The sequence below is a fragment of the Dipodomys spectabilis genome, unplaced genomic scaffold (genome assembly GCF_019054845.1).
Source record: "Dipodomys spectabilis isolate Male_0828 unplaced genomic scaffold, ASM1905484v1 ptg000714l, whole genome shotgun sequence".
Classification (NCBI taxonomy): domain Eukaryota; kingdom Metazoa; phylum Chordata; class Mammalia; order Rodentia; family Heteromyidae; genus Dipodomys; species Dipodomys spectabilis.
In genome coordinates, this window is record NW_024871391.1 from 2165732 (window position 1) to 2192500 (window position 26769).

The 26769-nt window shown below is 60.2% G+C and overlaps 1 protein-coding gene across 1 annotated transcript; it reads left to right on the forward strand.

The window, feature by feature from the left end:
* The first annotated feature begins 1217 nt into the window (after positions 1-1217).
* On the forward strand, positions 1218-17291 carry Trim36 (tripartite motif containing 36). Its single transcript, XM_042672526.1, has 10 exons — positions 1218-1288; positions 6392-6717; positions 7372-7518; positions 8898-8993; positions 10213-10407; positions 10701-10759; positions 11292-11416; positions 11960-12250; positions 14733-15030; positions 16937-17291. The coding sequence occupies exons 2-10, from the start codon at positions 6559-6561 to the stop codon at positions 17289-17291; spliced, it is 1725 nt and encodes a 574-aa protein (XP_042528460.1). The 5' UTR covers positions 1218-1288; positions 6392-6558.
* The last annotated feature ends 9478 nt before the right edge of the window (positions 17292-26769 follow it).

Here is a 26769-nt window from a genome sequence, read left to right on the forward strand (position 1 = left end):
CACCCCAGCCCCGCTGGAGGCCGAGGATGGAGGTCCAGAGCCTGGCCTTGAATTAACCACAACTGACCCCCAAAAAGCAGGGGTTCACACCCCAGGACCCAGACAGACACACACACATAGAGACACAGACACACATAGAGACACAGACACAGATACAGACACACAGACACACAGACACACAGAGATACAGACACAGACACACAGACATAGACACAGACACACAGACACAGACAGACTCACACAGACACAGAGACACAGGGGCAGACACACAGACACAGAGACAGACATACACAGACAGAGACACACAGACCCACAGACACATAGACACACACAGAAACACATAGACACACAGAAACCAAGACACAGACACAGAGACACACAGACACAGAGACACACAGACACACAGAGACAGAGACACAGACAAAGAGGCACACAGACACAGACAGACAGACGCACACGCACACTCAGAGCCTGGGATGTGCAAACCCCTTCACAGGGTTGACAACGCGCGCGCCGGCCTGCCGCGGCCCCAGGGCTGAGCCACGGAGGCCGGGAGCCTGCGCCCGGCCAGCGCACCCTCTCCAGCCCCGCCAGCCCGCCTTCCTGGCAGCCCTGCTGTGGGCTGAGGCCTCTGGTGGGAGGGAGACGGCCCACACCCCGGCCCGTGGACACGCGCCGCTCGGTCCCCCCTGTGCGCTGCTCGGGCCGGTGTCCCCCGGCTCCGGTGACACAGGGATGTTGTTCTTGAGGTGGCCTTGGGTGACAAGTATCATATGTGACAGATAAACACCCCCCTCCCAGGCCAGCCCTGGAGCCGGGTCCTTTGGGGCCTCCTCCTCCTCCTCCTAACTGCTGGGGTTACAGGGATGCGCCACCACGCCCAGTACGTTTCCATTGAGCTTCCTTGGTCTGCGATGCCAGCTTTCCTCCCGGGGGCCGTGGCTGCTGAAGGGAGGCGGGTACCGGCCGCTCCCGCAGGTTAGGAGGAGCGTGGACAGAAGGAGGCAACTAGGTTGGCAGACTCTGACTGGGCGCCGCGTTCCCTTCCAGGTGACCATTAAGAATATCGAGCGAGAGCTCATCTGCCCGGCCTGCAAGGAGCTGTTCAGCCACCCGCTGATCCTCCCGTGCCAGCACAGCGTCTGCCACAAGTGCGTGAAGGAGCTGCTGCTGTCCTCCATCGACGACTCCTTCAACGACGTGGCCTCCGACGTGTCCAACCAGAGCAGCCCGCGCCTCCGCCTGCCCTCGCCCAGCATCGACAGGATAGACAGGGTCAGCCGGCCAGGTGCGTGCGTGCGAGCGTGCAAGACAGACACGGGGGGGGGGGGAGCCCCCGGGAGCACACACCAGCCCCGGGGGGAGTGGGGTGAGGTGCCAGGCCCTTCCGCCCCGTGGTCACTGGGGAGGATGATTCTGTGTCTTTCGCCTGAGCGCTGGTTTTCCCCCCGGGTGCATAAGCTAAAACCAGAGCTTCAAAAGGTCTCTAAACTGCTAAACTTGTGTTCTTTCCCACGGTCCTTCAAGAGGACAGTCATCAGACACCGACTCGGTGCTACAACTCCTGGTTAGGGGGTCCGCATACTAGGGGGTTTGCATGACCCCAGGGATTTCCGAGAGGAAATACTAGAGGAGGGGCCTCGTGTGGCAATCTGCCAGGTAGGCCCGCAGAGTGAAGCCCGGCGTTGATGGCTTGTTAGCAATGATGACTTCTAGAAACTTCTTGAGCCGGTTGAGCTAACATGCTACCTGTCTGGAGGATGATGCAAGGCAGGGAAGGCAGATGCCGGTGGCTCGCGCCTGTCATCCCAGCCACTCAGGAGATCTGAGGATCGAGGTTCAAAGCCAGCCTGGGTAGGAAAGTCCGTGAGACTCTGATCTCCAGTGAACTACTCAGAAAAAGTGGCGCCATGGCTCACATGGTAGGGCTCCAGCCTTGAGCCGAAAGAGGCTCGGAGATACCACCCAGGCCCTGAGTTCAAACCCCAGCACCAGCAAAAAAAAAAAAAAAGAAAGAAAATCAGCTGCATTCCGGGGCGCGCGTGGACTCGGATGCGGTGTGACCGGTGTGGGTCCGCACCAGTGCCCGGCCAGGCTCACGTCGATTCGTGTTGCCACAGTGAAGCCCTGCCTGGGATTTGCTCTTGGGCGGGTTTGGGGGGTTTAAGGTAGCCAGGCTAGCACCCCAGGGTGGGGCCGGGGGTGGAGGTGCCACACCCCAGGTCCACTGGCCTCTGCCACCCGCCTTCAGGACCGGAAGCCTTGTTCATCTCAATTCCTTTCCTGGGAAAGCCTCTCTGGGTGGAGGGAGCGCTGTGCACAGGCGGCCGCGGGCAGGCGGCGGCAGGGCGTCTGCCCACACGCGTGGGCTCGGGACCGGCGCTCAGGGCAAAGCGGGCGCTGCTTTAGACGTCACTGGTAACTTGGGGGATGTTTTGTACAAACGCAAGTGAGTCTCACCCCACAGCGGGAGCGGCAGCAAGCTGTGCGTTAGCGGAGTGCGGGGTAGCAGGGATTCAGCTCTGCACCGGTTACTCTGCCAGGTTACTGTGTGTGTGTGTGTGTGTGTTCCTGCATGCATGTGTGCTCCTGCAAACACATACTTGTATACCACAGTGCCTGTGTGTGCACACACGGGTGGTTTTGTATGTGAACACGTGCACATACACAAGTACATGGATGTGTAAGCATGCAGTGCACTGCGTGTTCACACGTGTGCATGTGTATCTGTATGTGTGTACATGCGTATATTTTGGATATAACAGGTTAAATAATGTTATCAAAATTTTATTTATTTATTTTTTTTTGCCAGTCCTGGGGCTTGAACTCAGGGCCTGGGCGCTGTCCCTCAGCCTCTTTGTGCTCAAGGCGAGCGCTCTACCACTTTAAGCCACAGCACCACTTCCGGCTTTCTCTGTGTCTGTGGCACTGAGGAATCGAACCCAGGGCTTTATGCATGCTAGGGGAGCAGTCTACCACTGAGCCACCTTCCCAGCCCTAGTTCTGTGGCCGGTGGGGAGCTTTGGCTGCAACGTTTTACTTATTAGTTCACAATTAGTAAACGGTGTCTGGAAAGGGGAGCGGTTACCGTAGCACATTAAATAACGCAGAAATGAAAGCCACATCTGAACCACTTCTGGGTGTAGACTCTTCCTGTTGTCTGGAAGAGCTGCTCGGTTTTCGTGGCGTTTCCGAGTGCGTTCAGGCCAATACGAAGTGGACCAGACGCGTCTTCCCGCTCCCCAGCGCGCCGGGTACTGCCGCGGCTCGGCAGCGTCCCGGGTTGGAGGAAGGGAGCAGGGACAGGGTCTGTCCCTGGCTTGGATCATTGAATAGCTGTGCTGTGTGCAGCACACAGCGCACGCTTTCTGTTTCGCTCACAAGCTGCGATTCTTCTTGCATGGCGTCCTCAATGCAGCTTTCTGTGCATTGTGCGCGGCGCGCTGTGTCTCTGGGAGGCCCGGGGCCGCGGGCCGGGCCGGGCCGGGCAGCCTGGCATCGAGTGGAGTGGCACCGAGCCCACGCACGCTCACGGGGCTCCGCACTGGCGGCGGTCATCTCCCACCGCACAGAGAAAGCGAGGTGACCTGAAAAGGTCACCCAGCAAGTTCTGATGCGTGAAAGGGCCCGAACCCCAGAGCGCGCATTCTGCCAGGAGACAGGACCAGACGCGGGTGTCTTGAAAATGACAGATTCCAAAACTGCCCGGCACCCTAGCTACTCAGGAGGCTGAGATCTGAGGATCACAGTTCAAAGCCAGCCCAGGCAGGAAAGGCCTCTCTAATGAACCAGCAAAAAGTTGAAAGTTGGGGCCATGGCTACCGTGGTAGAGCGCCAGCCTGGAGCAGAAGAAACCAAGCCGAGAGCCCGAGGCCCTGAGTTCAAGCCACCAGCACACACACACTCACGCACACATGCACATGCTCACACACGCTCACACACAGGTGTGCACACAACGTACCTGAAAATCCTTCACATTTCCCAGTGTGTACCAAAGCCAACTGTTTACCCCGTGAGCCCTTAGAGAAGCCGATCCTTTCTTAGGTGGTAAGCTTTTGATTAATGGTATTGATTTTTTTGTTTTAGTTAATAAAACATAATCTTGTTTTATTCAGTTTTTATTTTTTTTTACTTTGCTGTCAATGTTTTAAGGTATTTGGCATCCGGATTTTTAACACTGAACCATCCATCTGTCTTGTCTGTCTATCTGTGCATCCATCCATTTTCATTCCAGTTGACCTTTATTTTAAAGGAAGATTGTCTATTGTTGGTGAGATGCTGGCAGGCTCCGAGACCCCTTTCTGTTTTCCTCCTGTCTTCCCCATCTTTTTTTTGCAAATCTTCTAAACCTGCCTCTGAGACTTGTATTGTGATTCAGTCCACTTAAGCTACTTTCTTTTTTTTTGGTCGGTCGTGGGGCTTGAACTCTGGGCCTGGGCGCTGTCCCTGTGCTCTTTAGCTCAAGGGGAGCGCTCTACCGCTTGAGCCACAGAGCCACTTCCGGTTTTCTAGTGGTTTATTGGAGATAAGAGTCTCCCGGACCCCGAGATCCTCAGATCTCAGCCTCCTGAGTAGCTGGGATGACAGCTTAAGCTACGTTCTCCTCACCTGCTTTTCATCCAGAGGGCCTCTGAGAAAAATAATTTTTACACGTTGAAGAATTCTATTGTAAGTCCTCATCCCGTAAGTAAAATGCACAGACATCACACTTTTTGGCTGAAAAAAAAGTTTGAGGTATACAGAGAAAGGAACAAAACGTCTCCATCCAACCTTCTAAACACGGAGACCGGAACCTGGATGTGGCCGGCATCGTTTTATGTCATTTAACTTCTCCGTTGTAACTCATTCCTTCACTGGTCATTACTTTCATAAAACCTAGAGTAGCTCTTTTACCTTTGGCTGCTAAGATGAGCTGTTTACTCATTGAAATTTCCGGCTCCTAGTTCCTGGAAGGAAATAGGCATTTGCCTGTACATTTGCATTTGTTTCCACCTAACCACCATATGGCTTGGCTTCTTGTGGGGAGCCTGGGCCTGTGTGTTCCCTAGCTTTCTGAGGGAAAGGAACTGAGGAACAGCACCCAGCTCCAGGGTTCTAGGCCCAGGACTGGCCAGAAAACCAACCAACAATAACAACAAAAAAGATGAGGATCTCACTGTTTTGTTTTTCCCCAGGATATCTACCTAGTCTCTTCCTTCTGAGTAACTGGGCCCACAAGTGTGAGCCACCTTTCTGGCCCAAGGGTAGATTTTAAGTGAGGGGAAGCAATGTGCTTTCTTTGGAAGCAGCAGATAATGTCTCACACCTTAATTCACCTTGATCACTTGAAATTTCTAACTTTAGAGTGATAGCCGCCAACAAAACTGTGGTGTGTAGGGTGCAGCTATTGAATTACACATTACAGAATTCGTAACACTAATTGGATGCCCTGTGCATTGTTGATGAGTGAAATAACCTTGTTTGTTTGTTTCAGGCCACAAGAAGACGTTACTAAACGGTTGGTCCCTTTTTAAAGTTACTCAATTCTAGATCTCTTAGTGAGTGGCTTTTCATTCTTTGCTGCTGCCTGCTGGATTGTTCTAGAGAAAACAATACTACCGTGGGTGCTTAAAGCTTTTCTTCACGTGCTTGGGGTTGTAAAATTCCTTTGAGACGCTGATGAGAGCTATAGATCAACCAGAAAATGTGTGAACAAATGGAGAATTGTGCACACAATTTCCAACCGTTCCTAGGCCCATTAGAACCTGTTCCTGGGCGGTGGGTTCTGGACCCCTCAGTCAGCCAAAGGAACATTTTAGGGTACATTTATGCCTTTGGATCTGATGGATGCGAATAACAAGAAACGTCAATTCTACAAGTCGAATAACAAGAAACGTCAATTCTACAAGTCAAAAGAGACCCCTCCCCCCATCCCCACGTAGCATTGTCTTCTGTGTTTCTGTCTTCCTATCATGTGGCTGAATTGAGTTTTTAGGTGGCATTTTCTAGACAATATTTTCGTTCTCTGTTTGCCTCAACTATTTGATCACAGATCTCCTACATAACCAGAGGAAGAGTGTTTCCCAGATACACATTCAGTGTTTTTTGTTTTTGTTTTTTTGTTCTGCTTTGTTATTTGTCGGTTGTGGGGCTTGACCTCTGGGCCTGGGCGCTATCCCTCAGCTCTTCAATTCAAGGTGAGCGCTCTACCACTTGAGCCACAGCGCTACGTCCAGTTTTCTGAGTGGTTCATTGGAGATCAGAGTCTCACGGACTTTCCTGCCCGGGCTGGCTTTGAACCGCGATCCTGGGTTCTCAGCCTCCTGAGCAGCTGGGATGGCAGGCTGCAGTCAGTGTTTGTGGGTGGGTGTCTTCCTGCCCGCACTCACCCCCGGCCTCACCCGACACACAGGCTGGAAGCGCAGCTCTCTGCCGTCCCAGAGCATCGCCTTCCCCTGCCCGGGCTGCGGGCACGATGTGGACCTGGGGGAGCGGGGCATCAGCGGCCTCTTCCGCAACTTCACGCTGGAGTCCATCGTGGAGCGGTACCGGCAGGCGGCCCGGGCGGCCACCGCCATCATGTGTGACCTGTGCAAGCCCCCGCCCCAGGAGTCCACCAAGAGCTGCGTGGACTGCAGCGCCAGCTACTGCAATGAGTGCTTCAAGATCCACCACCCGTGGGGCACGCTCAAGGCCCAGCACGAGTACGTGGGCCCCACCACCAACTTCAGGCCCAAGGTGAGGGCGCGGGCCGCCCCGCTCGCAGCCCGAGCGCAGATCCGGGTCTCGCCGGCCCCCACAGGCCTAGAAGGTGACACTGGCCCCGATTCCCATGCACAGCCCAGAGCAGCTCGGTACAAGGAACGGATGCTCATTACGATAGTTCTCACTAGAAGGGGAGGGATTGCCTCAGATACAGACACCCAGCCCAGCCTGAGTCCTTGCAGCTTTCCTGCGCTCCTGAGATAACCTCACCTTTTGCCTTCCTGGGACAGGTTTAGGACGTAGCTCCAATCCCGTCAGACCAGCTTAGGTTCCCAAGGCCACCAACTTGGCACATTTGTGACTTGGCCCTGATGTTTATACCGTTCTAGCACGAGGAGCCTTCTGATCATTAATGGACCAGGGCTTTTGTGAATGAAGGGTTTCGTGAAGTTAGGCACCCATGGCTCACGCCTGTCATCCTCTACTCCCAGGCTGAGTTCTGAGGACCGCGGTTCAAAGCCAGCCTGGGAAAGACGGATCTGAGAGACTCTTAGTTCCAATGAGCAAAATGCTGGAAATGGCCCCGGTGGCTTGATTCCATCAGGCAGATCTTTGAGTCCTGAGACCGTTGATTGCTGGAAGCCTGGATCCTTAATCATGCTTTTGTTCACTCACTGACCGCGACAGGTTTTGATGTGCCCAGAACATGAGACGGAGAAAATCAATATGTACTGTGAGCTGTGTCGGAGGCCCGTGTGCCACCTGTGCAAGCTGGGCGGCGTCCACTCCAACCACCGGGTGACCACCATGAGCACGGCCTACAAGACCTTGAAGGTAGGGCGGGGCTTCGGGGTGTGGGCTCCACCCCCGGGGCGGGGCTTCGGGGAGGACTCCACCCCCGGGGCGGGGCTTCGGGGGAGGCCTGGGCAGGACTCCACCCCCGGGGCGGGGCTTCGGGGGAGGCTTGGGCAGGACTCCACCCCGGGGCGGGGCTTCGGGGGAGGCCTGGCGTGGGCTCCACCCCGGGGCGGGGCTTCGGGGGAGGCCTGGCGTGGGCTCCACCCCCGGGGCGGGGCTTCGGGGGAGGCCTGGGCAGGACTCCACCCCCGGGGCGGGGCTTCGGGGGAGGCCAGGCGTGGGCTCCACCCCCTGGGCGGGGCTTCGGGGGAGGCCTGACGTGGACTCCACCCCGGGGCGGGGCTTCGGGGGAGGACTCCACCCCGGGGCGGGGCTTCCTGGGAGGCCTGGTATGGACTCCACCCCTGGGGCGGGGCTTCGGGGGAGGACTCCACCCCCGGGGCGGGGCTTCGGGGAGGCCTGGGCAGGACTCCACCCCCGGGGCGGGGCTTTTGGGGGAGGCCTGGGCAGGACTCCACCCCCGGGGCGGGGCTTCGGGGCAGGACTCCACCCCCGGGGCGGGGCTTCGGGGAGGCCTGGTGACTTCCCCCACCTACTCCTGGAGGGAGGGGTTGGAGCGGTGGGGGGGGGGGGAATGAATCCTGTGCACCACCCTGGTCGGTTGGGAAAAATACACCCATCTGTCCGTCTGTACTTCCATACTTGAAGTGGGCTTATATATTACTGCGCCCGTGTGTCGGTCACGCCGGCATGCCGTCCCCCTTGGCGCCATGTACGCTGGCCGACTTACTCTGCTGCTTTGTGCACTCAGTCTCTCCCTCCACAATTACTGGGTCAGGTTGAGTGGATTTTCCTTCATACGTGTTATATACCTGTGCTCTATATTGCATACAACACATATTACACATACTAGAACGTGATACGTGTAACGTATAGTATCGTGCGTATACATTATAGGTTGGTGTACGTATATAACGATAAAATGTCAATCTAACGAAGGCTTAGTGGGAGGATCATTACCGCAGCTGAGTTTTACCGAATATTAATCATAAAGATGGCCACTGGGTAATTAAAACCTCTGCGAGTTGGGGGCTGGTGGCTCACGCCTGTGATCTAGCTACTCCCGAAGCTGAGATCGGAGGATCTCAGGGTGAAACTGGCCCGTCTGAGAAAGTCCTCTAGACTAATTTCCAGCTAGCCAGCGAAACGCTAGGCTGGAGGCACAGCTCAGGTGGAGAGTTCCAGAGCACAAGGCCCTGAGTTCAAGCCCCAATACCGACACAAAAAGACTGCAGTGAACTCTGCAGGGTCTCTGCTAACCTGTTTTTGCCCTCTGTGTTATGCATGCTCCACAGGAAAAGCTTTCCAAGGATGTCGATTACCTCATTGGTAAGGAGAGCCAGGTGAAGAGTCAGATTTCGGAACTGAACTTGTTAATGAGGGAGACGGAGGTGAGTGGCGCCGTGGCTTGAGTAGCACCGTCCCTGCAGACCTTGCTCACGGCCGCGTGCGGCGGCGGGGCGTGAGCTGGAACCAGCCTGCGGGCCTGCGGGTCTGCGGGCCTGCCGTCCATCTCAGGCCACCTTGAGGGGGCCTAGAGACAGACGCCAGCATTTGGGATCTGTGCTGCTGACCGTGACTGAGTGACACCCTGGGAGCACAGGACGAATGACTGACCAGAAGCGATGGTTGCTAGATCTCGTGGTAAACTTACCTTAGCTCTGATTTCAGAGCGATTCACGATGCGTGGCCGGGCTTGGTGTGGCACCCCTGTAATCCCCAGCACTCCGGAGACTGAGGCAGAAGGATTTGACAGACAGATGCTACTCAGGAGGCTGAGATCTGAGGATCGCAGTTCAAAGCCAGCCCGGGCAGGAAAGTCCATGAGACTCATTTCCAGTGAACCACCAGAAAACCGGAAGTGGCACTGTGGCTCAAGTGGTAGAGCACTCGCCTTGAGCTGAAGAGCCGAGGGACAGCGCCCAGGCCCAGAGTTCAACCCCTGACCGACAAAAAAAACCCAAACAGCCAGACAGATGGACAGTCGGATGCTCAGACAATGGACAGACAGATGGGCAGACGTGCAGATAGTTGGACAAATGGACAGATAGAGAGACAGATACACAGACGGACAGACACACAGATGGACAGACAGACCTCCCTCCAAAATGGAAGTGTTGGATGCACATTAATATGTGCTCAGCAGTCAGAATGTTCAGAGCACGTGGCTCTGCAGCGTGAATTTTATGTAAATAACCCACGCGCATCGCGTAGACACGCCGGCCGGGCCCGGCCCCGGGCTCAGGGTTCAGGGACCGTGCCTTTAACTTTTATGTCTTAGAAAAGCGTGACTTCGGTGTCGGTGTCGTTGTTTAAATTTTGTAGCTAGGATTTCACTTACAATTCCATCGCATAAGAGGCTTAAACCTCCCGGATGCGAAAGGAGGGCCGGGGCCTGTTCACTTCCACCCCGCGCCCCCCGCCAATACCCGGCGAGACTCATCAGAAACGGGTTGAACTAGAGCGAGTTAAAGAGGCCGTCATCACTGTGGCGGAGGGTCAGAGGTCAGCACCCGCGGTCTCCCGGACGCCGGGAAACCAGCCCATCCGTCCGTCTGTCCATCCGCGTCCCCCGGGGCCCCCGGCAAACGTGGCTCTGTCCCCCCACAGTGCAACGGCGAGAGGGCGAAGGAGGACGCCATGGTGCACTTCGAGAAGCTGTTCGACATCCTGGAGGAGAGGAAGTCCTCGGTGCTGAGGGCCATCGAGGCTTCCAAGAGGCTGCGGCTGGGCAAGCTGCAGACGCAGGTGGAGGAGCACCAGGGGCTGCTGGAGAGCAGCGGGCTGGTGGGCTACGCCCAGGAGGTGCTCAAGGAGACCGACCCGTCCTGCTTCGTGCAGACGGCCAAGCAGCTCCACCTCAGGTGCTCCGCCCCCAGGGCCCCGCCCCGCCCACGGCCCCGCCCACGGCTCCGCCCAGGCCAGCCCCGCCCACAGCTCCGCCCCGCCCATAGCCCCGCCCACGCCCAGGCCAGGCCCTGCCCCCGGGCCCCGCCCCGCCCCACAGCCCCGCCCACGGCCCCGCCCAGGCCAGCCCCGCCCACAGCCCCGCCCCGGCCAGGCCCCGCCCATGGGCCAGGCCAGGCTACGCCCAGGAGGTGCTCAAGGAGACCGACCCGTCCTGCTTCGTGCAGACGGCCAAGCAGCTCCACCTCAGGTGCTCCGCCCCCCAGGGCCCCGCCCCGCCCACGGCCCCACCCACGGCTCCGCCCAGGCCATCCCCGCCCACAGCTCCGCCCCGCCCAGGCCCTGCCCCACGGCCCTGCCCCGACCAGGTCCCGCCCAGGCCAGCCCCGCCCAGGCCAGGCCCCGCCCAGGCCAGCCCCGCCCACGGCCACGCTCAGGCCAGACCAGGCCCCGCCCACTCCTGAGCCCTCCCACCATCCCATCTGGGTGTGTGTGTGTGTGTGTGTGTGTGTGTGTGGTATGTGCCCGTCCTGGGGTTTGAACTCATGGCCTGAGCACTGTCTCTGAGCTTTTTTTCCTTCCCCGAGTCCAGCGCTCTGTCCCTTGAGCCAGGACTCCACGTCTGGCTCTTTTTGATCCTTCATTAGAGATCAGGGTCTCTCCTGCCCGGGCTGGCTTTGAACCGCGATCCTCAGATCTCAGCCTCCTGAGTGGCTGGGATGCCAGGATGCCCGGCGTGTGAGCCGCGGGCGGTCTTGGGTATAAAACGTCTCTCCTGGCAGAATACAGAAAGCCACGGAGTCTTTGAAAACCTTCAGGCCCGCCGCCCAGACGTCGTTCGAAGACTACGTGTTGAACACCTCCAAGCACACCGAGCTCCTCGGGGAGCTGTCTTTCTTCTCGAGCGGTAAGTGTCAGCCAGGCCGCCCGCCCTGGGGGTCTCAGGTCTCGCTTTTGACACGAGGAAGGAACATCATGGACTGGGGCCCAGCACCGCAGCCCTGGATCCCTTCTGTGATTCACTCACGGCACTGTCTTCTACTGGGTCAGGACTGGTGCTCTGCCTCTTCAGTCGCGCCTCCAGTCCAGCATTTTGCTGTGGAGTCCCTTGGGCATTTCATCCCATGCTGCTTTGAGCCGTGGCCCTGTGAACCTCACCGTCTTCGGCCTGAGCCTCTAGCGCTGTGTGGTTTTAAATCCCCTTTTGGTAAACTGCCTTCTATTCCTTTTTTTTCCCCTTTTTTGCCAGTCCTGGGGCTTGAACTCAGGGCCTGGGCGCCGCCCCTGAGCTGCTTTTTGCTCAAGGCCAGCGCTCTACCACTTGAGCCACAGCGCCACTGCCGGCTTTTCTCTGTGTCGGTGGCACTGAGGAATCGAACCCAGGGCCCCCTTCCCAGCCCCCAGGATGATCGTGTCTCACTGTCGGCCTTGGGTTTGGGGGTCCGTGCAGGGGTGGCCGTGCCGGAGATCAGCGAGGAGCAGAGCAAGGTTTACAACAACGCCCTGATCAACTGGCGCCAGCCGGGCGGGGACGAGGCGGACAGCTACGTGCTGGAGTACCGCAAGGTCAGCCGGGAGGAGGACGTGCTGGCGTGGGACGAGGTGGAGGTGCTGGGCACCAGCAAGGTGGTCTCCAACCTGGACAGCAACGCGCACTACGCCTTCCGCGTGCGCGCCTACCGCGGCTCCATCTGCAGCCCGTGCAGCCGGGAGCTGGTCCTGCACACGCCGCCCGCGCCAGGTATGCCAGGGCCTGCCCGCCCGCCGGGCCACGCCGCTTCCCTTTACATTGTGACTTCATCTCGTGCAGCAGCAGCTGCTGCTGCGCTTGAACTCAGGGCCTCGAGTCCCACGGAGATGCTCCTCAGGGCTGGCGCTCTACCGCTTGAGCCACGGCTCCACCCTGGCTTTTTGCCGGTTCATTGGCCATGGGAGTCTCAAGGACTTTCCTGCCCCGGCTGGCTCCCGCCTGGGGGTCCTCAGGCCTCGGCCTCCCCGGGTAGCGAGGATGCCAGGCGTGAGCTTCAACCGGAGGCCTGGCTCCTCACTCCTGCTTCTAGAAGACTGCATGCAGACAGACAGACAGGCGGGTGTGGAAGGAGCCCTGCTGCCCGGGCTGGACCGAGCGGCTTACAGGGGTCACGGCGAATCGGGGCGACCCTGCGCGGAGCCGGGCTGCCTTTAACGTTTGAGGTGGTGTCACCCCATCATCGCTCAGCGTGGCGCCCCCTCTCAGGCCTAGGGGTCTGCATACTCCCAGACGCCCCTGGATTTAGTGGCGCTAGATTGTCATTGTCACTGGTCCTGAGGCCCAGGGCGTGGGCTCCCGCTGCGGGCGGGGAGGTGCTTCGGGAGGTCTTTGTACCATGAGTCATGGCTCTCCAGCGCCTGCGTGTGTGTGTGTGTGTGTGTGTGTGTGTGTGTGTGTGTGTGTGCGCGTGCGCGCACACGTGTGCCTCAGGGCCCGGGACCTCGCGGCTGGAAGCCGGCCCGGCCCTGTCCATCACCCCTGGCCCCTCCGGTTGGTTCTGCCCGCTGTCCGTCTTTAGCGGCTCATGAGCTTGGATTTTCCCTGCCCCGGCTCCCCCACCTCCCCCCTTTTTTTTGGGGTCCAAAATAGGGAAGCGTAAGCGCAGGCTTCCCCCTGTGGCCTCCAGACACATCCTGGCTTTTCACGCTCGGCACACACGGAGGTAGTGCGCTAAAACGATTTTTCCTGAACGTGGATCACATCCAGGGGGCCCTGGCTGCCTCTCCCAGTTTGAAGCCGGTGCTGTGGGTCCCCCGTGGGGTCCCCCGTGGGTTTCCCTCCCCCCCACCCTTGCTGAGTGCGGTGTCGGAGGAGGAACTGGAACAGAGCCGCTACTGTTTTGGGGACGTGGGCGGGGGAGGAGAGCGGACTTCCTTTTCTCCCCGAGAAGCCGTCTGGGGGAAGGTCGCCACCCCTCCCTCCGTGCACTGCGCAGTGGGGAGATGCAGGAGATGGGGAGGAGGCGGGAATGGTTTTCCACCCCTCCGTGCACTGTGGAGAGTCGGGAGATGCAGGAGATGGTCTTTCAGGCCCCGGGAGGAGAGCCCTGCTGTCCCCCTCCTGCCAGGGGCCAGGCCTTCACAAAAGCAGTGATGGTGTCTGTGGAGGAAGCGTACCCGAGTGACCACACAGCTGCCCTGAGAGTGTGATCCGGAACCCCCGGCCTCATCAGTAACTCCCTGCTGCGATCAGTAGTAACTCCCCGCCAGGATCCATAATTCCCTGCTGTGATCAATAACAACTCCCCTCCATGATCAATAACTCCTTGCCACGATCAGTGATTTCCCCCCAGCCGTGGTCAGTGACCCCCAGCCGTGGCCTGTGACCCCCCCAGCCGTGGCCGGTGACCCCCCCCCAGCCGTGGCCGGTGACCCCGCTCCCGCCGGTCTGTGGCCTTCCCTTGGGCGGGCTCCTCACAGGAGCGGCCTGGCCACGCTGGTCCTGCGTTTCCCGTCGTGGCGTTTCCCGTCGTGGCGGCGTTGGGATCACTTCCCCTTTGAGTGCCTTTGCTTTCCTCCTGAGGATCTTGGTGGTTTCGGTGGAGCTGAGAGTCTCACGGACTTTCCCGCCCGGGCTGGCTTTGAACCACAATCCTCCAATCTCAGCCTCCTGAAGGGCTGGGACGAGGGGCGCGAGCCGCCCACGCCCGGCTGCCCTATTCAAAACGGCTGCTTCTGTGTGAAGGCTCCGGGCAGGGGCTGTGGGGGGCCCTGGCAGAGTCTGTGGGGGCCCTGGGGAGGGCTGTGGGGGCCCTGGCGGGGCTGTGGGGGCCCTAGCGGGGCTGTGGGGGGCTGGGAGGGGGCTGTGGGGGCCCTGGGGAGGGCTGTGGGGGCCCTGGCAGGGTCTGTGGGGGGCCCTGGGGAGGGCTGTGGGGGGCCCTGGCGGGGCTGTGGGGGGCCCTGGGGTGGGCTGTGGGGGCCCTGGGGAGGGCTGTGGGGGGCCCTGGGGAGGGCTGTGGGGGCCCTGGGGAGGGCTGTGCGGGGGCCCTGGGGAGGGCTGTGGGGGCCCTGGGGAGGGCTGTGCGGGGGCCCTGGGGAGGGCTGTGGGGGCCCTGGGGAGGGCTGTGGGGGCCCTGGCGGGGTCTGTGGGGGCCCTGGCGGGGCTGTGGGTGGCCGGGAGGGGGCTGTGGGTCCGCGGGGCCCTGCCCTCCGCGGGGCCCTTCCCACGCCAGCCTCACGCTCAGCCCGCTCAGTTTTCAGCTTCCTCTTCGATGACAAGTGCGGCTACAACGCGGAGCACCTGCTGCTGAACCTGAAGCGGGACCGGGTGGAGAGCCGGGCGGGGCTGGCCACGCTCCTGGAGGCCGAGCGCATCCAGACCGGCCACCACGCCAGCCTGGACTACATTGTGGCCGACGCGGGCATCGCCAAGGGCCGGCACTTCTGGGCCTTCCGCGTGGAGCCCTACTCCTACCTGGTGAAGGTGGGCGTCGCCTCTCGTGACAAGCTGCAGGAGTGGCTGCACTCGCCACACCAGGCCCTCAGCCCCAGGTAGGCCCGCCCCCTGCCATGCCCGCATCCTCCGTTTGGTCGGTCGTGGGGCTTGAACTCTGGGCCTGGGCGCTGTCCCTCAGCTCTTCAGCTCAAGGCGGGCGCTCTACCACTTGAGCCACAGCGCCACGTCTGGTTTTCTGGTGGTTCAGTAGAGATCAGAGTCTCATGGACTTTTCCTGCCTGGGCTGGCTTTGAACCACGATCCTCAGATCTCAGCCTCTTGAGCAGCTGGGATGGCAGGCATGAGCCCCGGAGCCTGGCTCCATGAGATTTTTACCTCCACTGATAGTACAAAAATGCTGGGAGGGTGGTCTTGAGCAAAAAAAAAAATGAAAAAGAGCTCAGGGACAGTGCTCAGGCCCTGAGTTTAAGCCTCAGACACACACACACACACACACACACACGCGTGCGTGCACGCGCACATACACACACACACACACACACACACACACACACACGGAGAGTCAGGTTGTCTGAATAATGAGATCCAGGGGCTCATCTCTGGTGCCAGGAGGAAGCGGATCTGTTTGGATAGTTCGGATGATGGGTGCAGCTTTTTTTTTTTCTTTTTTCTTTCTGCCAGTCCTGGGCCTTGAACTCAGGGCCTGGGCGCTGTCCCTAATCTTCTTTTGCTCAAGGCCAGTGCTCTACCCCTTGAGCCACAGCGCCACTTCCAGCCTTTTCTGCTTCTGTGGTGCTGAGGACTCGAACCCAGGGCCTCATACATGCGAGGCCAGCGCTCTTCCACGGAGCCACCTTCCCAGCCCAGTTTTGGGGTTTTAAGACAGGCAAGTGTGACTACCCGGGCCCGGGCCGTGGAGGGGAGGCGTACACACACCAGTGAGCCGCCCGGGTGCCACGCTGGGCGGGCACCTCCACGCCCCGGGTGTGGACTGGGGGTGGTGGCCTGCCATCTCTGTGGTTTGGCTGTTCACGTCCTGGTGGATGGCTTGGGGGGAGGACGATGTGTGTGTGTGCGTGTGTGTGTGTAGCAGGGCATGTGTGTGCATGTGTGTGTGCGTGCGTGTGTGTAGCACGACGTGTGTGCGCGCGTGTGTGGGGTGTGTGCGCGTGTGTGTGTAGCAGGGCGTGTGTGTGCATGTGCGCGTGTGCGTGTGTGTGTAGCACGGTGTGTGCGTGCGCGTGTGCGGGGTGTGCGTGTGTAGCAGGGCGTGTGCGAGTGTGCGCACGTGTGTGTGCATGTGCAGCACGGTGCGTGTATGTGTGTGCACGTGTGCGTGTAGCAGGGCATGTGTGCGTGCGTGCGGGGTGTGTGCATGTGTGTAGCAGGGCGTGTATGCGCGTGTGTGTGCACGTGTGTGTGCGTAGCACGGCGGGGTGTGTGTGCGTGTGTGCGTAGCACGGCGGGATGTGTGTGCATGTGTGTGTACCATGGTGGGTCGTGTGTGTAGCTCAGCGGGGTGTGTGCGTGTGTGTGCGTGTGTGTGTAGCACGGTGGGGCGCGTGTGCTGTGTGCGTGCGCGTGCGCGGAGGCCGGGCGGCCCTGACGGCGGCTGTGTGCTGTGTGCTGTGTGCGCGTGCGCGTGCGCGGAGGCCGGGCGGCCCTGACGGCGGCGGCGTGCTCTGTGTGCGCGTGCGCGTGCGCGGAGGCCGGGCGGCCCTGACGGCGGCGGCGTGCTCTGTGTGCGTGTGCGCGTGCGCGGAGGCCGGGCGGCCCTGACGGCGGCGGCGTGCTCTGTGTGCGTGTGCGCGTGCGCGGAGGCCGGGCGGCCCTGACGGAGGCTGTGTGCTGTGTGCGCGTGCGCGGAGGCCGGGCGGCCCTGACGGCGGCGGCGTGCTGTGTGCGCGTGCGCGGAGGCCGGGCGGCCCTGACGGCGGCGGCGTGCTGTGTGCGCGTGCGCGGAGGCCGGGCGGCCCTGACGGCGGCGTGCTGTCCCCGCAGGTACGAGCAGGACAGCGGCCACGACAGCGGCAGCGAGGAGGCGGGGCCGGAGGCGCCGCAGCCCTTCACGCTGGTCACGGTGGGCATGCGGAAGCTGTTCGTGCCGCGCGCGGGCGCGGCGTGCGGGGCGCCCGAGGCCCGCGTGCTGCCCATGCCCGCCAGCATCGGCGTGTGCCTGGACCACGACCGCGGCCGCGTGGCCTTCTACGACGCGGCGCGCATGCGCTGCCTGTGCGAGCGGCCCGTGGACCGCGCGCACACCCTCTTCCCCGCCTTCGCCCTGCTGGGCGGCGCGGGCGTGCAGCTGGAGGAGCCCATCGCCCCCCGCTACCTGGACGAGGCCCGCGACGCCTAGCCGCCCGCCCGCCCATTACACGGTCACACGCCTTCCCGTGTCCGCTGCTTCCTCGGCCACGCCGGGCCAGACTCCCCAGGGTGCCCTGGCCACCACAGGCCACGCCGGGCATCACCAGGCCACCCCGGGCCACTGCAGACTCCCCAGGGTGCCCTGGCCACCACAGGCCACGCCAGGCCACGCCGGGCCACACCGGGCCACTGCAGACTCCCCAGGGTGCCCTGGCCACCACAGGCCACGCCGGGCCACACCGGGCATCACCAGGCCACCCCGGGCCACCGCAGACTCCCCAGGGTGCCCTGGCCACCACAGGCCATGCCGGGCCACGCCAGGCATCACCAGGCCACTGCAGACTCCCCAGGGTGCCCTGGCCACCACAGGCCACGCCAGGCCACGCCGGGCCACACCGGGCCACTGCAGACTCCCCAGGGTGCCCTGGCCACCACAGGCCACGCCGGGCCACACCGGGCATCACCAGGCCACCCCGGGCCACCGCAGACTCCCCAGGGTGCCCTGGCCACCACAGGCCATGCCGGGCCACGCCAGGCATCACCAGGCCACTGCAGACTCCCCAGGGTGCCCTGGCCACCACAGGCTACGCCGGGCCACATCGGGCCACGCCAGGCCACCACAGACTCCCCAGGGTGCCCTGGCCACCACAGGCCACGCCAGGCATCACCAGGCCACCCCGGGCCAGTGCAGACTCCCCAGGGTGCCCTGGCCACCACAGGCCACGCCGGGCCACACCAGGCATCACCAGGCCACCCCGGGCCACTGCAGACTCCCCAGGGTGCCCTGGCCACCACAGGCCACCACAGGCCACGCTGGGCCACCGCAGACACCCCAGGGTGCCCTGGCCACCACAGGCCACACCGGGCCACATCGGGCATCACCAGGCCACTGCAGACTCCCCAGGGTGCCCTGGCCACCACAGGCCACGCCGGGCCATGCCGGGTCACGCCAGGCCACCCCGGGCCACTGCAGACACCCCAGGGTGACCCTGGGCACCACAGGCCATGCTGGGCCACGCAAGTCCACCACAGACACCCCAGGGTGCCCTGGCCACCACAGACCATGCTGGGCCACGCCAGTCCACCGCAGACACCCCAGGGTGCCCTGGCCACCACAGACCATGCTGGGCCACGCCAGGCCACCGCAGACACCCCAGGGTGCCCTGGTCACCACAGGCCACGCCAGGTCACACCAGACATCACCAGGCCACCGCAGACACCCCAGGGTGCCCTGGCCACACGGGGCCACGCCAGGCCACGCCAAGCTGGTGCAGACACCCCAGGGTGCCCTGGCCACCACAGGCCACGCCGGGTCACGCTGGGCCACACCAGGCTGCCACAGACACCCCAGGGTGCCCTGGCCACATCGGGCCATGCCAGGCCACACCGAGCCACTGCAGACACCCCAGGGTGCTCTGGCCACCACAGGCCACGCTGAGCCCTGTTGAGCCACGCAGGCCACACTGGGCCTCCCCCGGCCACTGTGGGCTGCCCCAGCTACTGCAGGCCGCCCAGGCCGCGCTGGCCACTTGCAGAGCACCCAGGCCTCCCCGGCCCTCCCACCACGGCAGCGGCGGCCACGCCTCCCTGCCTGGCCCTGAGCGCTCACCACCGTCCCGCTGGGCACTGGGCGCCAGGGCTGCCCCATCCCGGGCCAGTCGGCCCACTGGCTGCATCTGTTTGTATCATGTTTACATCTCAAGAAGCTGTGTTTGAATGCGTTAAGTGTAGACATCAGCATGAAGCCGCATGACTTGCATTTGGTTTTCTCAGGAAGATAGGGAGAGAGAGATTGGGACAGAGGGAGAGAGAGAGAGAGAGACCAGACCACGCTGCTGTGTGGGAATCATTTATTTTTCATGTATTTTTCAAATGTGAAGCTAGAAAAGCCAGTTGCTTGGGAAATGAGCACAGCTGGTTGTTTTGTTTTATGAAGACCACAACACTGTGTTGGTGTAAGAGCATTCTGTCCGTGCGTGCACACGTGTACGCCAGTCCCGGGCCTTGAACTCAGGGTCTGCACACCATCCCTTAGCTTTTTCCGCTCAAGGTTGGTGCTCTGCCCTCTGAACCACAGCTCCACTTCCAGCTTTTGGTTTTTTTTTTTTAGGACTTAGAGATAAGCGTCCCACAGACGTTCCTGCCTGGGCTGGCTTCGAACCCCCAGTCCTCTGGTCTCAGCCCCACGAGCGGCTGGGATTCCAGGCATGCCCACCAGCGCCGGGCTGGTGAGGGCGTTGCTTTGGTTTGCTTGGCTGGTGCTCACACCGTGCCTTCCCGACGGGCGCGTCAGCGTCCTGCTTCATCCCCATAAAAGCAGAGGAAAAAAGCTGCCTTCAGTTTTTGTTTTTAACTTTTGCGACATCCCGTGTCAGCGCGAAGAGTGATGCTCCAGCAGTGACGTGAGGCGAATGCGCTGTCCGCCCTCCTGCCTCCACCGTGGGATTTTTATTTCACTCTTCTGGCATAAATGCTACCAGACATCCCCAGCTTACGTTTACAAGTGTGAAAATGTATTCTTAGCGGCAGGAAACACGTTCGACGATGCGGAGCTACCGACGGCTCAGTGTGGCACTTTCTTTGTAGTCTGAGCAAGTTGAATGACAAGATTGAGACCATGGCTGAAATCGCCGCACAGGGCCCCTTCGGTAAGCGAAGCCTCTGTTAGTTTAGAGGATCGTATTTTATCTAAATCAGGTATTTATTTTTGGAAGTTTTTTTTTTTGTGTGTGTGTATGTTTTAGTGCTTTCACTAGGGCTTGAACTCAGGGCCCGGGCGCTGTCCCTGAGCTTTTTCACTCAAGGCAAACGCGCTACCACTTGAGCCACAGCGCCACTTCCAGTTTTTCTGGTGGTTCATTGGAGATCAGAGTCTCACAGACTTTCCCGCCCGGGCTGGCTTTGAACTGCGATCCTCAGATCTCAGCCTCCTGAGTAGCTGGGATGACAGGCGTGAGCCACCGGCGCCTGGCTAAATCCTTAGTTTCCTTTTCTTATTAACGTTTGAATGTTCAGGAGCTAAGAATGCACTGATCATTTATGGAAGGTCGGTGGCATCCGAAAGGGAAAACCCAGACTCTTGGGCCTGGTGGTGGTTGTTTTTTTAACTTGTGTTTTTGACTGGAAATCTTATCTAGGCTGATAAACCCTGAATTAGATCCCTCTCCCAACCCGAGTGCTAATCAATCCCAGCTGCTTAGGAGGCCGAGACCTGTAGGATCGTGGCTGGAGGCCAGCCTGGACTCCCATCTCCAGTGAGCAAAAAAGCTGGACCGGAGGCATGGTTCAAGTGGTGGAACACCAGCCCTGAGCAAGCACAAAGCCCCCCCCAAAAAAAAGGAAAACGGAGAATTCGTGTGCGGTAGTCTCTGTTTCTTTCCCACCACGAGTAGCACTTTATGGCAGGCGGAGCGAGGCGGAGTCGCGTGGAGGGTGGTGCAGTGGGCGGCTGCCGTCGGGGGCGGGGGGGGGGGGGCTACGCCACGCGGGGATCCTGACACGCGGGGCTGGAGAGGAACGAGCTCTCGGACGCCGCCCGCGTGCGTCTCACTTGTCGGCTGGAATCTCACTTCCAATAAACGCTCCAAGTTGGACGGCAACCCGTGTCTGTGTGTGTTGTGGAAGGCCCCCCCCCCCCCCCCCCCCCGCCACTCAGGGGTGAACCTGCCGGCTCCAGTCTCCTGGAGCATCATCTGGAGCGGGTGCTCGTTCTACCTAACTACAGAAGCTTAGTCGCGGGAAGCTCATGGATTCCAATGGTCTCCTCGCCCGCCTGGCCCGTGTGGCCCATCGGACCCCGGAGGAGGTTGGATTTTGACCCACTGCCTTGAGCCTGGTGGTAGGTTGGTGTGGGCGCCCAGGGGGCGGAAGCCAGCGTTGGATGGCTCTTGCTTACTACTGTTTTTTAATCAGTGAGAGTAAAGCATGGGACGTAAGGATCCTCACATTTGCAGCTGGTTTTGGAAGCAGGAGGAAACCCAGCCGGCTCCTCGGGGCTAAAACATGATCGGATCCAGCTTTCGTCTCCCTGCTGTGGACAAGAAGGAAGAACTAGGGCTGGGCTGGGAAGGTGGCTCAGTGGTAGAGCACTTGCCTCGCATGCATGAGGCCCTGGGTTCGATTCCTCAGCACCACATATGCAGAAAAAGCCAGAAGTGGCGCTGTGGCTCACGTGGTAGGGCGCCAGGCCCCAGCACAAGAAGTCCAGGGACAGAGCCCAGGCCCTGAGTTCAAGCCCCAGGACTGACAAAAAAACCCAAAAAGGTGTTTATAGGCAAGGATTTGTTTCCCTTTTGCTACTTTTATGTATTTTTATCAAGGTGTGTAGAGAGGGTTTATATCTCTGAGGCAACCACTACATTTCTTTTTGGGGGCCATGTTACTCCTGCCTTTGTTTCCCCGTTTTTCCCCTCCTGTCCCCACCTACGAGTTAGATAGTTCGTGTTCCACATAGTGTCTGCTGAATAGCATGCTTGCATTTGTTCACCCTCCTAAAAAGGAAAACAAGTAAAAACACCACCACCAACAACAACAACAAAAACTGTTTTCATTTCCTGGAATTTGTTTGGATAAATAGTATTTTATTCCAATTTTCTGGTGGTTCATTGAAGATTTGAGTCTCTTGGACTTTCCCGCCCAGGCTGGCTTTGAACCATCATCCTCAGATCTCAGCCTCCTGAGTAGCTAGGATGACAGGCGGGAGCCACCAGCGCCCAGCCTTCGATAAACAGTGGTTTAAATGGGTTCCTCCCCCGAGTACCCCCTCTATCTGAGTGTGTATGTGAATGTCTAGGGTCCTGTGTAATTTATCGTATCCACCTTCCTCATAGGAGAGAAAACATGGCCCTGCTGGTGTCTCTGAGCTTGGCTAGCCTCACTGAACACGATTAGTTCTAGGTCCACTTGTTTCCCTGCCAATGACAGGGCACTGTTTCTAATGGCTGTGCAGACTTCTATTGTGCATGCATGCGTTCGAGGAGTTGTATCTGCTCGTTTAGGAAAGAACTTGACAGTTGGAATTTTGCATGGGATTCTTCTGCTTTAGAGAAAATGATACATGTTTATGTTTGTGTTGGGATTTTTATGTCTGTTTTGTATTTGGTGTGTATGTGCATGTGGCTGTTAACTCAGGGCTTTCGCGCTGTCTTTTAGCTTTTTACTCAAGGCTGGTGCTCTACCCCTTGAGCCACGCCTCCACATCCACTTTTATGATGGCGAATTGGAGATGAGTCCCATGGGCTTTTCCATCTAGGCCGGCTTTGAACTGTGATCTTCAGGTCTCTTTTGAGTAGCAGGGACTCCAGGCGTGAGCACCAGCACCAGGTGGGAGATGGGGTTTTCATGCTTCCATATCAATCTGGCTGCATCCACACATACCCTCACACACACACGTACACACGTGTGTGCCACAGGTAAGAGACAATGTCCCTCGTGGAGCCCAGGACCGTCCCCACCCCCTCGCTGTCCAGTAGCAGTTCTGAAAATCGTACTTCCCTCCCTAAGATGCCTGGCAAACCCCGAGAACATACTGGAACAGAACACGACCAGGATTCATCCACCCTCTTCTGCCGGGCCGGGCTGGGACGTGACCTCCCACCTTTCACCTCACCCCTGTGTGTGTGTGTGGTGGTGGGGGGAAATCAACTCCCGAGCACAGGTGTGGCTCCCTCCTCCGTGCTGGGGTCTGGTGTGCAGGGGTCCGCGTGTCCCCGACCTCCGCCCGTGCTCGGGGGGAGTTGTTAGTCGGGGACTCCGCGTCCAATTCCATTTCGTGCCAGGTTTTCGTCATCGTGTTGTTTTGGTTTTTGAAACCAGACGATCATTGCCCTGGGCTGAGGAGCGTGATGGGGTTCAGGTGGGTCCCCTGTGGGGCCTAGCGAGCCCACAGGGCCGGGACAGCCCTGGCTGGCGGGTGGGCGTTTTCCCTGCGGCCTTCCAGAGGGTTTTCATAGTTCACAGTTTTATTCTGGTCGGCCTTGGGGCTTGAACTCGGGGCCTGGGCGCTGTCCCTCAGCTCTTCAGCTCAAGGCGAGCGCTCTACCATGTGAGCCACAGCGCCACTTCTGGTTTTCTGGTGGCTTATGGGAGATCAGAGTCTCAGGGACTTTCCTGCCCGGGCTGGCTTTGAACCTCGATCCTCAGCTCTCAGCCTCCTGAGGAGCTGGGATGGCAGGCAGCACCGCCGGCGCCCGGCCGTAGTTTGCACAGTTTGCTGCTGAAAGCTGTGAGCTAGGGCCTCCCCTGCCGGCCACGCACCGGACTCCAATGTCCGTTCTTTCTCTTGGTCTGGGGCGGGGTCGGCCGGGCCACGCCCCTAACAGGCCCCAGGTGAAGCTCACGCGCTCCCCCCCCCCCACGGACCACAATGCACCGCGTCTCACGCGCACCTGTTTAGGAGCGGCGGCGGTCCAGCGCAGACGCCGGCCGGCGGTGCGGAGGTGACCAGCCCGGGGAACGCCGCCAGCCATGGAGGTAGGCCTCGCGACCCTCACGAGCAAGGCTGAAATGACGCTTGTTGTATGATTTGCCTTGTGCCGGACTTGAACTCAGGGCCTCGGTGTCGTTGTCCTAGCCTCTGCTGGCTTGCTTTCTTGCTGTCTTGGTTTCTGAGCCTCCCTGCGGCCCTCCCGAGCCCCCCCACGTCCCCTTTCACGGCCGGGTAATTACGAAAGCCACAGAGAGGCTGCGAGCCACAGAAAGTTCTGGAATCTGCACCAGTAGAGGCTACTTTGTCCCCCTGGAGTCTGTGGGGAGACCTGGCCACTGTCTGTCTGTCTCTCTGTCTCCGTCTCCCTCTCCCTCCCCCCCTCTCCCATCCGTCCGTCTGTCCGTCCCGCGCTGGGACGTGACCCCCGCTTCAGGCTCTCCCTCGGCGTTTTCACTCAGGGCTGGTGCTCTGGGGTTGCAGGCGTGCGCCGCGGCTCCCGGCTCTGACGGGTTTGGCCTCTGACGACGCGTCTGACTTGACGTGGCCTGTGCGGCAGCGTCTGCACGCGGCCTTCGCGGGCCAGCGTGGCGGTGCAGCTCCGCTTCGTGTGGCTGGGGTCGCAGGTTCAAGCTCAGGCTCAGTGCTGGGGACCAAACGCCATCTCCTGCACGCTGGACAGACGCTCTGCTACCCAGCCACGCCTCGGCTTGCTCCTCCCTCCCTCCCCCCCTCCCCCCTCCCCCCCTCCCCCCTCCCTCCCTCCCTCCCTCCCTCCCCCCTCCCTCCCTCCCCCCCTCCCCCCCTCCCTCCCTCCCCTCCCCCCCTCCCTCCCCCCTCCTTCCCTCCTTCCCTCCCTCCTTCCCTCCCTCCGTCCTTCCCTCCTTCCCTCCCTCCCTCCTTCCTTCCCCTCCCTTCCCTCCCTTCCCTCCCTCCCTCCCTCCTTCCTTCCTTCCTTCCTTCCCTCCCTGCCTCCCTCCTTCCTTCCCTCCCTCCCTCCCTCCTTCCTTCCTTCCCTCCCTCCTTCCTTCCTTCCCTCCCTCCCTCCTTCCTTCCTTCTTTCCTTCCTTCCCTCCCTCATTCCCTCCCTCCTCCCTCCTTCCTTCCTTCCTTTCCTTCTTCCCTCCCTCCCTCCTTCCTTCCTTCTTTCCTTCCTTCCCTCCCTCCCTCCCTCCTTCCCTCCCTCCCTCCTTCCTTCCTTCCTTCCTTCCTTCCCTCCCTCATTCCCTCCCTCCCTCCCTCCCTCCCTCCTTCCTTCCCTCCCTCCCTCCTTCCTTCCTTCCTTCCTTCCCTCCCTCATTCCCTCCCTCCTCCCTTCCTTTCCTTCTTTCTTCCCTCCCTCCCTCCCCTCCCTCTCTCCTTCCCTCTCTCCCTCCCTCCCTTCACTCCCTCTTTCCTCCCTCCCTCTCCCCCACCCTCTCTCTCAGTAAGTTCTTGCTGCGAGGGCCAGGCTGGCCTCTAACTCACGATCCTCCTGCCTCAGCCTCCCAGGAGCAAGGGCCATGGCTGCCGCACTCAGACCCTTTGTTCCCAGCTTTGACTGTGTACGGGAGGTGCCAAGCTGACCACACTTGGCCAGTGACAGTGCCTGTGGTGTGTGTGTGTGTCTGTCTGTCTGTCTGTCTGTCTGTCTGTCCGTCCCTCTGTCCCTCTCAGGCAGTCATGCCGCGTGCTGGGCCCCGGCTCTCTGCCTCCTGAGCAAGGTTGACAGTGAAGCCGGTCCGTCCATTCCCTCCGCCGTTCTCGCCATCCCGAGTCCGGCCAGTAGGTGGCAGGCGAGGCTCGGGAAGCAGCCAGGACCTGGTGGTTGTGCGGCCGGGGTTCCGCAGGGCTGGCACAGGGCTCTCTGGAACCTTCTGAAGGAAGGGGAGATTTCCTCGGCCCTCTCCTGGGCTGGGCCGGACGTCCGCTTTGTATTAGTCGTTTTGTTTATGATGATATGTGAATTGGCATTCATCTGTTACAATCCGTGTGCGTCTGTGTAATACACACAAGCACAGAGTGTGCACACTCCCCAGACCGACCGGCCCGATGTGCCCAGAACAGCGCTGTGCTGTCAGGTGAGCAGCGAGGCGGACGATCAGACGGACGATCAGACGGACAGAGGAGCAGGCGTGACGCCGAGGCCGGCCGGGCTGCTGCTTTCTTCCTTCCGTTTCTGGTTGGCTGTAGAACTTGAACTCAGGGCCTGGGCGCTGTCTCTGAACTTCCCTGCTCAAGGCTGGTGCTCTACCACTTGAGCCACAGCTCCGTGGCCGGCTTGTTTGGTGGTTCATGGGAGGTCAGAGTCTCACGGGCTTTCCTGCCCGGGCTGGCTTTGAACCACCATCATCAGATCTCAGCCTCCCGAGTGGCTGGGATGACAGGCGTGAGCCACCGGCGCCCGGCCGGGATTATCTGCTCAGATGGCACGTTTCTGATAGGCTAGGACTTTGCTGTGTTCCTAGCCTTGACCCAGAATCCCCCACGGCCTGGAAGACCGGTCAGCCCTGGCCCCCCCCCCCCCCATGGACCTTTCACCCCTAACCCCAGCCCTAGACGTGCGTGACGGAGCCCCTCATCTCTTCACGCTTTATTCGGGTAGCTCTGGCCGGAGAGCAGAAAAGCATTAAACACACAGCCGATACGCTAAACACACACCGCCGAGCGTACACTAAGCACTTTGAGGCTGTGTGGTTCAATAGGGCGTCTGTAAAGACTTATTTTTTGGCTGGGCAAAAGAGCTCATTCTCAAGGGGACTTGAACAGGCTGTGTGGTCTCAGTACCTCCTTCCTCCCTCCCTCCCTCCATTTTAGTATCTTCAGTATAACGCATCGTGGTCAGACTCACCCCCTCAACCTCCCCTCCCAGGCCTCCACTTCTGGCTTTTTGGTGCTTGATGGGAGATCAGAATCTCACGGACTTTCCTGCCCGGGCTGGCTTTGAACCACGATCCTCAGGCCTCGGCCTCCTGAGTAGCTGGGATGCACCGGCGGCTCAGGTCCCAAACTTCTTAAGAAAGTACGGCGCCTCCAGGCCCAGCTGGCTCCAGCCGGCCTGCGT

Bases quoted from the DNA above. Each gene is read 5' to 3' on its own strand.
- Trim36 (XM_042672526.1), top strand. From the start codon at position 6,559: ATGTGTGACCTGTGCAAGCCCCCGCCCCAGGAGTCCACCAAGAGCTGC. The intron at 6,718-7,371 runs GTGAGGGCGCGG...TGACCGCGACAG, and splicing joins CCACCAACTTCAGGCCCAAG to GTTTTGATGTGCCCAGAACA. The intron at 12,251-14,732 runs GTATGCCAGGGC...CAGCCCGCTCAG, and splicing joins GCACACGCCGCCCGCGCCAG to TTTTCAGCTTCCTCTTCGAT.